The sequence below is a fragment of the Lolium rigidum genome, unplaced genomic scaffold (genome assembly GCF_022539505.1).
Source record: "Lolium rigidum isolate FL_2022 unplaced genomic scaffold, APGP_CSIRO_Lrig_0.1 contig_36919_1, whole genome shotgun sequence".
NCBI lineage: Eukaryota > Viridiplantae > Streptophyta > Magnoliopsida > Poales > Poaceae > Lolium > Lolium rigidum.
This window is the reverse complement of record NW_025900368.1, coordinates 1-13,702: the sequence shown is the minus strand read 5'-3', so window position 1 is coordinate 13,702 and position 13,702 is coordinate 1. Positions and strand designations below refer to the sequence as shown.

At 41.4% G+C, this 13,702-nt stretch overlaps 1 protein-coding gene across 1 annotated transcript; it reads left to right on the top strand.

Annotated features, from left to right (window-relative positions):
- The first annotated feature begins 11,488 nt into the window (after positions 1 to 11,488).
- On the top strand, positions 11,489 to 12,471 carry LOC124681233. The gene is made up of 2 exons (XM_047216169.1): positions 11,489 to 11,779; positions 11,893 to 12,471. Exons 1-2 carry the CDS (start codon positions 11,576 to 11,578, stop codon positions 12,403 to 12,405), a joined length of 717 nt encoding a protein of 238 aa, XP_047072125.1. The 5' UTR covers positions 11,489 to 11,575; the 3' UTR covers positions 12,406 to 12,471.
- Positions 12,472 to 13,702: the final 1,231 nt, after the last annotated feature.

Sequence of the window (13,702 nt, the reverse complement as noted above, 5' to 3'; positions counted from 1 at the left end):
AACAAAAGAAAACTAAAAACAAAAATAAAGACGCTCCAAGAACAACACATAGTATATAAAGCAATAAAAATATAGTGTCTTGAAAGATGACCTGATATTTTTTGTTAATGAAGAAGGGAATGCCTGCTTGGGCATCCCAAGCTTTGAAGCTTGTACCACTTGGATATTTCTTGGGGTGAAATGGGAACCCCCAATCTTTATATTTTTTCCACCCTTTATCTCATCACATCATTCTTCTCTCCCTACACTTGAAAACGTCCTTCATACGAAACTTCACATAATTTTCATTAGCAACATTAGAGGAATCAAAATAACAAATCCACTTTGGTTCTGTTTTAACATACGTCAAGCATCCATTAAAACATTAGCTACTGTAGCAACTTCTTTTAAAAGCTCTTTCTCTCAAAAGAATGAAAAAAAAGGCAAATGCAAATAGTGGTAGAAATCTGTCAAAACAGAATAGCAGGTAAAGATCGATTTTTCTAGAAAATCCTATGTTGCACAAATCAAAAAGTGCAAAACTAATGAAAGTTAGATAATAACCCGGGTCATGTGCTCAAAACTTTTCAGATCAATCCGACGTTTTGGATGAGAATACTATTTTTTTTGGTGGCAGCACAAAATCTGTTTCGGGACAGCAACTTCCCCAAATCTTACCTTCTTCCTAGAGGTTATTCTTGGCACAAAAATGAAATAAAAATTATAAGGAGAGGTTATTACAGAGGTAACAACTTCCAAGACTCAATAGAATAAAAATTACAGAAATAAAAAATGGGTTATCTCCCAAGAGTGCTTTTCTTTAATGCATTTTAGCTAGGCTTGATAGTTTTACTGATGCTCTCATAAAAATAGAAAATGAAGTAAAAAGAGCATCAAGAAGAAAATTCAAAACACATTTAAGTCTTACCCACTTCCTATGCATAGGAATCTTGTACTCAAATAAATTCACAAAGAACAAAGTGACAAGCATAGGAAGATAAAACAAGAGTAACTTAAAAACTTTTAGCATATAGAGAGGTGTTTTAGTACCATGAAAACTTCTACAACCATATTTTCCTTTCTCATAATAATTTTCAGTAGCATCATGAATAAACTCAACAATATAACTATCATATAAAGCATGCTTTTCATGATCTACAAACACATAATTTTTATCAAGCTCAAAAATAGTGGGATTAAAACATTTAAACCCACTTTTAACAATTTTATAACAAGATGATTGGTCATTCTCAATAGGTATGGGGCTCCAAGATAAAGTCAAGACTACTCCAATCCCATTTTCAATAGTAGTACAATTAATATTATCAATCAATATAGGACCATCATCTAGAGTTTTATCATAAACATTTTCTAAGCAAAACTTTTTGGTACCATGTATTTCGAAGTTAGGCACAAATAAGGATTATCATAAGATTTATCAAAATAGCATGAATTATCATAGATAACAGGAGCATAATTATTATCACAAGTTTTACTCATATTAATTATTTCAAGAGAATCCACAGGAACATAACATTCATCCTCCTTTGGTAAGCATGGGGGACAATCAAATAGTGTAAGAGATAAAGAGTTACTCTCATTAGAAGGTAGCATTGGTAGCTAATTCATTATTCCTTGTTTTGTTCATCACTCTCCTCCTCTTTTTCATCTAATGAGCTTTCAGGTTCAGCAATTTCTTCTTCCGCAGGTTCCTGCAAATTGTGGGTACATTCTTGTGCATGACTGAGTCTCTCTTTATACTCAATGATATAATAATTATTGCTGAAATTTTCTATGCAATAATCGAGGATATAAGAGACCATATCTTTGAGGTTATTACAAGCAACACAATTTTCATAATTTTTAGACATGAAGGATTCTATTTCAGAAACTCCCATAAATAAAACAAATTGTTCTACTTCTTCAAATACAAGATGAATATACTCTAGTTATTACAATGATAGTTCACAATTAAAACTACTTTACTAAAGCCATATTGGAATTTAAAATGTTTAGTATCATGTTCAGAGCAACAATTTATATCATGGCGTTTAAGCAAAATTTCAGCAATTTGATTCAGTTGTATTAACACGCCTCTAATGACTTCACCCTTAATTGATTCTCTATACTTTATAAATAATTCTTTAAGTTCCATAGAGTTTATAGTGTGTTCTTCCATAGCAACAGTTTTTTAGATTTTCGGTTTTTCAATGGATTTCCGGGTATATAAGAAAAATAAAACAAGACAGAAATAAACTAGACAAAAGTAAACTAAACAAAACACAACTAAAAAGAAATAAACTAAGCAAAATAAACTATACAAAATAAAATAAAAACAGAGAGACAAGTGAAGTGTACTTCCCAGGTGAAATTATGAGTAGACTTATGCTCCCCGGTAACGGCGCTAGAAAATAGTCTTGATGACCCACAAGTATAGGGGATCGCAACAGTGTTCGAGGGAAGTAAAATCTAAATTTATTAATTCGACACAAGGGGATACAATGAATACTTATATGCCTTAACGGTGGAGTTGTCAATTCAGCTGCACCTGAAAAAACACTAGTAACAGGGGTGATGTGAAAGCAGCAGTAATATGAGAGCAATAGTAATAGTAATATAGAGGCAATGTCACTGGAAAATATTCCAGTACGTAGTTGACTGTAGAGCAATGATGATGACAGAAGGGCCGGGGTTCCCAGCTATATACACTAGTGGTAAATCTCCAAAAAAAACATGTGTTGGGTAAACAAATTACAGTTTGGCAATAGATAATTGTTAGAGCATGACAATGTGTGCTATGATAATATAAAGTTTACTGTAGTATCTAATTGGACATTACAACATGATACACAGACCGCTATTCAGCATGCATCTGTACCTAATAATCCACCTTGAGGTTAGCATCCGCACCGCTTTCAGTATGAAGTTGCAAGCAACAGATTATTGCATTAAGTAAATTGCATACTGTAAACAACACAATTATCCATGGACAAAGCACTGTTGTTTTACCCCTCGTGGCAACAGCACATCCACAACCTTAGAGGTTGCTGTCACTCCCCCGGATTAAAGGAAGACTCAACCCACTATCTAGCATAAATACTCCCTCTTGGAGATACATGCAACTACTTGATCAGGGTAACCACAAGTACCGGAGAGCATGCAAGATCTTAAATAAATAATAGTATGATAACATGATGAACAATCTGATCACAATTTCATAATTTATCGGATCCCAACAAACACAACACCAATTACATCATATGAATCTCAATCATATAAGGCAGCTCATGAGATCATTGTATTGAAGTACATGGGAGAGAGAGTATCAACTAGCTACAGCCAAGAACCCGTAGTCCATGGGGGAACTACTCATAAACCATTATGAAATCGAAGTGGAGGCGGTGGAGTCGATGGAGATGGCTGATACGTCTCAAACGTATCTATAATTTCTTATGTTCCATGCTAGTTTTATGACAATACTCACATGTTTTATATACACTTTATATCATTTTGATGCATTTTCCGGCACTAACCTATTAACAAGATGCCGAAGCGCCGGTTCTGTTTTACTGCTCTTTTTGGTTTCGAAATCTTACACGGAAATATTCTCGGAATTGGACGAAACAAAAGCCCACGGTCTTATTTTGCACGGAGCCTTCCAGAAGTCCGAAGAGGAGACGAAGAGGGGCCGCGAGGCGGCCACACCCTAGGGCGGCGCGGTGGCCCCTGGCCACGCTGGCCTATAGGGTGGGCCCCTCGGCCACCTCCCGACTCTGCCCCTTCGCCTATTTATTCTCTCCGTCGCGAAAACCCTAGTACCAAGAGCCACGATACGAGAAAACATACTGTGACACCATCGCCGCCAATCCCATCTCGGGGGATTCAGGAGATCGCCTCCGGCACCCTGCCGGAGAGGGGAATCATCACCGGAGGACTCTACATCATCATGCCCGCCTCCGGATTGATGCGTGAGTAGTTCATCCTTGGACTATGGGTCCATAGCAGTAGCTAGATGGTTGTCTTCTCCTCTTGTGCTATCATGTTTTAGATCTTGTGAGCTGCCTAACATGATCAAGATCGTCTATTTGTAATGCTACATGTTGTGTTTGTTGGGATCCGATGAATATGGAATACTATGTCAAGTTGATTATTGATCTATCATATATGTGTTGTTTATGATCTTGCATGCTCTCCGTTGCTAGTAGAGGCTCACGGCCAAGTTGATACTTGTGACTCCAAGAGGGAGTATTTATGCTCGATAGTGGGTTCATGCCTCCATTGAATGCAGGACGGTGATGAGAAAGTTCCAAGGTTATGGATGTGCTGTTTCCACTAGGGATAAAACATCAATGCTTTGTCTAAGGATATTTGTGTTGATTACATTACGCACAGTACTTAATGCAATTGTCTGTTGTTTGCAACTTAATAGTGGAAGGGGTGCGGATGCTAACCCGAAGGTGGACTTTTTAGGCATAGATGCATGCTGGATAGAGGTCTTTGTTATTTGTCGTAATGCCCTAAGTAAATCTCATATTAGTCATCATGATATGTATGTGCATTGTTATGCCCTCTCTATTTGTCAATTGCCCAATTGTAATTTGTTCACCCAACATGCTACTTATCTTATTGAAGAGACACCACTAGTGAGCTTGTGGACCCGGTCCGTTCTTTTACATCTGAAATACAATCTACTGCAATCTCTGTTCTGTGTTGTTCTTCGCAAACAAACATCATTCTCCACACCATACGTTTAATCCTTTGTTTACAGCATGCCGGTGAGATTGACAACCTCACTGTTAAGTTGGGGCAAAGTATTTTGATTGTGTTGTGCGGGTTCCACGTTGGCGCTGGAATCCCTGGTGTTGCGCCGCACTACACTCCTTCACCAACAACCTTCACGTGGCCTTCATCTCCTATTGGTTCGATAACTTTGGTTTCTTACTGAGGGAAAACTTGCTTGCTTGTACGCATCACACCTTCCTCTTGGGGTTCCCAACGGACATGTGCTTCACGCGTTATCAAGCTCTTTTCAGGCGACGTTGCAGGGAGATCAAGACACGCTGCAAGGGGAGTCTCTCACATCCAATATCTTTACTTTGTTATTGTCTTGCTTTACTTTATTTTATTTTCTGTTTTGTTTGCTTTCTTTATATCAAAAACACAAAAAAATTAGTTACTAGTTTTACTTTATTTAAGTCTGTTCTGCTTAGTTTATTTTTATTTCTGCTAAAATGAGTAATCCTGAAGTTGAAGTTCGTTCGTTTAAGCAACAAGGGGGAGAAAGTTTTAAAGATGCTTGGTATAGAATTAGTGATGCTCATCATAAGTGCACTAAGAAACACTCCACTATTATCCTCCTTAGGAATTTTTATGTTGGTATCTCTAGCTGGAATAGGTATGTTCTTGATACTCTTGCGGGAGGTAATTTCCTAGGCACTCTTGCTTTAGAAGCTAGTTGCATTATTGAGAGTCTAGTTGGAATACCACCTGTTAATGAAGCTAAAATTGAAATCTCTCTTGAAGATGTCATGAAAAAGTTGGAGGCCATAGAGAAAAATCTTCCATGTGTTGAGACTAAATTGGGAATATTACTTGATAACACTGATAAACTTGATAAATCTCTAGGAGGAATTAATGAAAGAATTGCTTTCTTAGAAATTTGTGCTATCCATGATAATCAAACCCATAGGATTGGTGAACTTGAAAAAGCTATGGGAACCTTGGGTTCAACTTTTTCTTCTCTTAAGTTTAAGGAGAAAGCTTATGTGGGTAAGGAGCAAAAGTTCGTGTATGTCTCTAAGGTGCCTAAGCCAAAGAATTATTATAAGCCTAAAATTGATAAAGCCCTTAGTACCACTATGGGGGATTTAGATAATGGAGCATCTAAGATACCTATTGTGACAAGTTGTGTTTTTAAGGAAAATCATGATGTTGATGCTTCATCTCTTGATAATACTTGAGTTACACTTTCTGCGCCTAGCTCGAAAGGCGTTAAAGAAAAACGCTTATGGGAGACAACCCATTATTTTATTTCTGCAATTTTTGTTTCATATTTGTGTCTTGGAAGTTATTACTACTGTAGCAACCTCTCCTTATCTTTACTTTATTGCATTGTTGTTCCAAGTAAAGTCTTTGATAGTAAGGTTGATACTAGATTTGGATTTCTGCGCAGAAACAGATTTCTAGCTGTCCCGAATTTGAGTAGAACTCTCTGTAGGAAACTCAGAAAAATCTTCGAAAATTCATGAGTGATCCTCAGATATGTACGAAACGTTCATTCAATTTGAGCTTCTTCATCTGAGCATGTTAAGTGCCTCTGAAAAATTCGTCTTTACTGAATTGTTCGTTTTGACAGATTCTGCCTTTTATTTCACATTGCCTCTTTTCTCGTGTTGAGTGGATTTCTTTGCTCCATTAACTTTCAGTAGCTTTGGGTAATGTCCGAAGTGTTAGGAATGATTGTGTCCTCTCTGAATATGTGAATTTTTAATTATGCACTAACCCTCTAATGAGTTTGTTTTGAGTTTGGTGTGGAGGAAGTTTTCAAGGATCAAGAGAGGAGGATGATATAATATGATCAAGAAGAGTGAAAATTCTAAGCTTGGGGATGCCCCCGTGGTTCATCCCTGCATATTTCAAGAAGACTCAAGCATCTAAGCTTGGGGATGCCCAAGGCATCCTCTTCTTCATCGACAACTTATCAGGTCTCCTCTAGTGAAACTATATTTTTATTCCGTCACATCTTATGTGCTTTACTTGGAGCATCTGTATGCTTTTATTTTTGTTTTTGTTTGAATAAACTCGGATCCTAGCATTCTTTGTGTGGGAGAAAGACACGCTCCGCTGTTTCATAATGAACACTGGTGTTCTTAGCTTTACTTTTAATGTTCATGGCGAAGGTTGAAAACCGCTTCGTTCATTGCTATTTGGTTGGAAACAGAAAATGCTCCATGTGGTAATTGGTATATTGTCTTGAATAATTTGATACTTGGCAATTGTTTCGAGCTCTCAAATAGATCATGTTTAAGCTCTTGCATCATGTAGTGTAAACCTATTAGTGGAGAACTACCATAGAGCTTGCTGACATATGGTTTGCATGATTGGTCTCTCTAAAAGTCTAGATATTTTTTGATAAAGGTGTTTGAACAACAAGGAGACAGTGTAGAGTCTTGTAATGCTTGCAATATGTTCTTATGTAAGTTTTGCTGTACCGGTTCATACTTGAGTTTGCTTCAAACAACCTTGCTAGCCAAAGCCTTGTACTGAGAGGGAATGCTTCTCGTGCATCCAAAAACTTGAGCCAAAACCTATGCCATTTGTGTCCACCATAACTACCTACTACGTGGTATTTCTCTGCCATTCCAAGTAAATTGCTTGCGTGCTACCTTTAAAATTCATTCTTTGTCTTTGCAATACATAGCTCATGGGAAAATAGCTTAAAAAACTATTGTGGTATTGAATATGTTGCTTATGTATCTTCTTTCTTATAAGTTGCTTGTTGAGCGGTAACCATGTTTCTGGGGCGCCATCAACTATTACACCTTTGTTGAATATCATGTGAGTTGCTATGCATGTTCGTCTTGTCTGAAGTAAGGGTGATTTGTCATGATTAAATGGTTTGAGTATGCATATTGTTAGAGAAGAACATTGGGCCGCCAACTAAAGCCATGTATCATGGTGGAAGTTTCGGTTTGGACATTAATCCTCAATCTCTTGTGAGAATATTATACGTTGTTGAATGCTTAAGCATTAAAGAGGAGTCCATTATACTGTTTTCTATGTTGTCCCGGTATGGATGTTCTCAAGTTGAGATCTATCAAAATCGAGAAATCAAATGCGATTTATCTCCTTGGACCTTTGTACGGGTGACATAGAGGTACCCCTTTGTGACACTTGGTTGAAACATATGTAATGCAATGATAATCCATGGAAATCCGAGCTAATTAGGACAAGGTGCGAGCACTATTGGTATTCGATGCATGAGGCTTGCAACTTATAGGATGTCTTATGCATAACACATATGAATTATTACTACCGTTGACAAAATTGTTTCTATGTTTCCAAAATAAAAAGCTCTAGCACAAGAGTAATCCATGCTTCCCTCTGCGAAGGGCCCTTTCTTTTACTTTATGTTGAGTCAGTTTACCTACTTCTTTCTATCTTAGAAGCAAACACTTGTGTCAAGCTGTGTGCATTGATTCCTACATACTTGCTTATTTGCATTCATCATATTACTTTGTGTTGACAATTATCCATGACATAAACATGTTGAAGTTGAAAGCAAGCTGCTGAAACTTATATCTTCCTTTGTGTTGCTTCAAAACCTTCTACTAAGAATCTATTGCTTTATGAGTTAACTCCTATGCAAGACTTATTGATGCTTGTCTTGAAAGTACTATTCATGAAAAGTCTTTGCTATATGATCAGTTGTTTAGTCATTATCTTTACCATTTCTTTGAACCACTTCATTCATCTCATATGCTTTACAATAGTATTGATCAAGATTATGATGGTAGCATGTCACTTCAGAAATTATCCTTGTTATCGTTTACCTACTCGAGGGCGAGTAGGAACTAAGCTTGGGGATGATTGATACGTCTCAAACGTATCTATAATTTCTTATGTTCCATGCTAGTTTTATGACAATACTCACATGTTTTATATACACTTTATATCATTTTGATGCATTTTCCGGCACTAACCTATTAACAAGATGCTGAAGCGCCAGTTCCTGTTTTCTGCTGTTTTTGGTTTCAGAAATCTTACACAGGAAATATTCTCGGAATTGGACGAAACAAAAGCACACGGTCTTATTTTGCACGGAGCCTTCCAGAAGTCCGAAGAGGAGACGAAGAGAGTCCGCGAGGTGGCCACACCCTAGGACGGCGCGGTGGGGCCCCTGGCCACGCCGGCCTATGGGGTGGGTCCCTCGGCCGCCTCCCGACTCTGCCCCTTCGCCTATTTATTCTCTCCGTCGCGAAAACCCTAGTACCGAGAGCCACGATACGAGAAAACATATTGTGACGCCGTCGCCGCCAATCCCATCTCGGGGGATTCAGGAGATCGCCTCCGGCACCCTGCCGGAGAGGGGAATCATCACTGGGAGGACTCTACATCATCATGCCCGCCTCCGGATTGATGCGTGAGTAGTTCATCCTTGGACTATGGGTCCATAGCAGTAGCTAGATGGTTGTCTTCTCCTCTTGTGCTATCATGTTTAGATCTTGTGAGCTGCCTAACATGATCAAGATCGTCTATTTGTAATGCTACATGTTGTGTTTGTTGGGATCCGATGAATATGGAATACTATGTCAAGTTGATTATTGATCTATCATATGTGTGTTGTTTATGATCTTGCATGCTCTCCGTTGCTAGTAGAGGCTTTGGCCAAGTTGATACTTGTGACTCCAAGAGGGGGTATTTATGCTCGATAGTGGGTTCATGCCTCTATTGAATCTGGGACAGTGACAGAAAGTTCTAAGGTTATGGATGTGATGTTTCCACTAGGGATAAAACATCAATGCTTTGTCTAAGGATATTTGTGTTGATTACATTACGCACGATACTTAATGCAATTGTACGTTGTTTGCAACTTAATACTTGGAAGGGTGCGGATGCTAACCCGAATGTGGACTTTTTAGGCATAGATGCATGTCTGGATAGCGGTCTATGTTATTTGTCGTAATGCCCTAAGTAAATCTCATATTAGTCATCATGATATGTATGTGCATTGTTATGCCCTCTCTATTTGTCAATTGCCCAAGCTGTAATTTGTTCACCCAACATGCTACTTATCTTATTGGAGAGACACCACTAGTGAGCTGTGGGCCCCGGTCCATTCTTTTACATCTGAAATACAATCTCTGCAATCTACTGTTCTCTCGTTGTTCTTCGCAAACAAACATCATTCTCCACACCATACGTTTAATCCTTTGTTTACAGCAAGCCGGTGAGATTGACAACCTCACTGTTAAGTTGGGGCAAAGTATTTTGATTGTGTTGTGCAGGTTCCATGTTGGCGCCGGAATCCCTGGTGTTGCGCCGCACTACACTCCTTCACCAACAAGCTTCACGTGGCCTTCATCTTCTACTGGTTCGATAACCTTGGTTTCTTACTGAGGGAAAACTTGCGGCTGTACGCATCACACCTTCCTCTTGGGGTTCCCAACGGACGTGTGCTTCACGCGTTATCAATGGCTCCGGGGGTCAATCCCCGTCCCGGCAGGGTGCCGGAACAGGAACTTCTGACCCCCAAAACTTGTTTTCGATGGCAGCGGAGCTGCGGAACTTTTCGGGGAATATGACTCAGGTCTTTAGGGTTTTCTCGAGGATGTCAATTTATAGGCGAAAGAGCGAGGTCGGTGGGCGCCCGAGGGTCCCACACCGTAGCCAGGCGCGTTAAGAGGTGGGACCGCACCATGGCATGGTGTGGCCACCTTGGTGCCCTCCTCCGTCTCTGCTTTTGATTCCGTCTTCGTGTTGGGAAAATAGGAGGTTTGGATTTTGTTTCGTACAATTCCGAAAATATTTCCTGTACAACTTTTCTGAAATACAAAAAGAGCAGAAAACAGGAATTAGCACTGTGGCATTTTGTTAATAGGTTAGTTCCAAAAAAATGCATATCAATTGGTGTAAAACAAGCATGGAGCATAAAAAATTATAGATACGTTTGCAACGTATCAATGAGCATCGTGGGCCGGCCCACCACCGCCTCCTTCTCTTCTTCTCGGTCGCTCTTCCTTCTCCTTTGCTTGCGACAGAGACAAAGACAACTCCCGCGCCACAGAGATTCTCCTCCTTGTCGTCGACCCGCCCACCCGCCACCCATGGTCGGGGTCGCTGCCGGGACGCCTCGCAACACCACCCTGCCCGAGCCGCCACCTCCGCCGGTCATCCGCCCCCGGAAGACCATCCCTCTAAATCTCCCCTCTTTCGGCTCTGGCGGGACCCCCACCGTCACCCCTAACCCTAAGTTGGGCCAGCCACCCTGACGCCTAAGTCTGACGGCCACCCGGACCCCTACACCCCAACCCTAAGTACCAGAGCTCGGATGCCACCTCACTCCAACCACTCCAGCTCCTTCTCCGTCGCAACTCCCTCCGGTCGTAGAGGCTTCATCATCGCTTGGCTCGTCGCCCCTAAGATCGTTGGCCGGTCACTTGGAAGATGTGACCCCCTCCCGCACCCTCCACCTTAACGGGCCTAGGCCAGCATGACACACACACCTAGGAGGGTATGCTGCGTGGGCGATCGGTGCCGCAACGGACGATGTATAGGAAATTCCATTTTTTTCCACTACTACGTTTTTTTTAGGTTAATTTTCCACTACTACAGTACTACGTGTGTAGGAGGAGATGGCCCGACACTGGGTAACAGTCCTTTAGCCTTTGAGTCGATTATAGCCCAAGATGGTATCCCAGGAGAAACTGCCAAATCCTCTGGTAAGGCCCAAAATCACCAATCAGGCGGTCTCTGCACTGCTGTCCAGATAAGGCTTCTCTACTTCCGTACTGGATTCCCAACTTCTTCCGTTCCTCTATCCTCTTCGACTCAGTTCAGTTCGACTCCATCGGCGGTGTGCCTCCGCCCCGAGCCAATGGCGGCTCCGGCGACGCTGTCCCTCCGCCCCTGCGCGACCCTCGCGCCTTCTAGGTCCGCGCTCCCCGCCGCCCGATTTGCGTCCTCTAGTCGCCCCGCCCCCTCGCTCTCCATTTCCTGCCCGCCGAGGCGTTTCAAGAGCCTCCGCCGCGCCCTCGCCGTCGGATCCGACCAGCAAGCCTCCGCAGCCTCTTCCGTGAAAGTAAGCAGTAGCGTAGCATCCCGCACGCTTCCCTTGTTCCGCATTTCCACCCCGCGCAAAGGAATTTCCTGCTCCATTTTGAGACGGTCGATGGTGGTGTTTTCGGTGCGCAGCAGGAGGAGAAGCCGCGGACGTACTACTTCCTGGTGGCGAACGCGAAGTTCATGCTGGACGACGAGGAGCACTTCCAGGAGCAGCTCCAGGAGAAGCTGAGGCTCTACGAGGAGCGCAGCATGGAGCAGGACTTCTGGCTCGTGATTGAGCCCAAGTTTCTTGACAAGTTCCCCAACGTCACCAAGCGGCTCAAGCGCCCCGCCGTCGCGCTCGTCTCCACCGACCGCAACTGTATCAGGTATGTCACCAAGTCTTGTTCTCTTCAGCCATCATTGCAAGGTCGAGTAATGCATGCTTTCCCTGTAACACTTTGCGAATTGCAACTAGTAAGAGCTGACTTTACGGTAGTTTCCTATCGTGCCCAATGCCCATATGCCATTGGCATCGTGGCATGCAGTACTGCAGTATGGTATATATCCAGTTGCAGATGTCAACACAGTGCATCAGTAATGGTTTGTGTCTGCAATTCCCATCCATTTCCTGCTTGGCGGCTAGCAGTAATGTGTGTTTGAACAGTCAGCAAAAGCATGCACTTTCAAATGTACATGTAGTGATGTAGGTTGATGAGCCCTCTACATACTTCAATTTGGTTCCACGAATCTACTATTTCTGACTAACAATATATGGCAGAAAAGGAGACTAGTTTGGTTCATATTCATGCATGCCCTTCCTGTAAAGTTCAGATTCAAGAATGAGGCATGTCTAGATGCTGCCACTAGTCAAGTTTGAACACATAACGTTTATTTTTTTCGATAAAAGAAATATATTAATATTAAAAGATACCAATTACACCCAGCCTCTGCAACACACCACCCTAATGGCAGTATGGATGCACACAACCAAAAAAGAGAAAAGAACTAAGAAATAAAAGTCCCGCCACAGTATCCCAGGCCTAGCAACTGCAGTACATCCACCACCAAGACAACATCTGAAATAACTCTCCAAAAGCGACGCCTCCAAGAAGGGAACAGTGCACCAACGTCGTCGTCGCCCGATCAAAGATCCCACTACTGCGAATCCCGGAACACCAAGCAAGCTCCTCAACATCGCGAAGACTTGAACCTTCTTTAGCTAATGCCCCAATCCCGCCTTCATGATATTCTCTGCTACTGACTTCACCATGGACCAAAAGTCTCTTGATGTCAACACAGAACAGAGCTTTTAGCCGTACTTTTTGAAGTTGCCCAATAAACTTTCCTAGTGCTTTGGATCTTTTTTCCGCGTCATGACCCATCGGTAAAGTCTTTTTTTTCGCGGGAATGTGTGTATTGGTGGAACAAACTGGATAACCACCGCTATGAAGATGGCCAGACGGCACGGCGTCGGGGATTGGGGAGTATTCTATTATTGATAACTATTCTATTATTGATTCATTCATAATCGATATATCTCACGTCCCTTATATAGGAGGAATTACTTGACCCCTAGGTAATAATCTAAAGGATACAGATCCGATTTCTAACTCTAATACTCAATGTATCTCAATATAGCATTATTTCTTCCCTATTTAAACAACTTCCATATATCTCAATATAGCATAATCCTATATTCCTACACATAACAATTGATTAGTACTCCCTCCGATCCATAATAAGTGTCGGGACTTTTGTTCAAATTTGAACTAAAGTCCCGACACTTATTATGGATCTGAGGGAGTAGTACTTTGGAGGTTTTGTTGCTTTATCTACCTCCATTCACTAACGGGTATGATCTGGTTATGAGTGGATTGCATTCTGAAAATAGTGATTAGATGGGGAAGCGAGTAAAAGGAAACTGAAGGAACATAAAGAAACTTATGTGATGATAGAA

Coding starts and splice junctions, on each gene's coding strand:
- LOC124681233 (XM_047216169.1), top strand. CDS start 11,576: ATGGCGGCTCCGGCGACGCTGTCCCTCCGCCCCTGCGCGACCCTCGCG. Junction 11,780..11,892: donor CCGCAGCCTCTTCCGTGAAA/GTAAGCAGTAGC, acceptor TTCGGTGCGCAG/CAGGAGGAGAAGCCGCGGAC.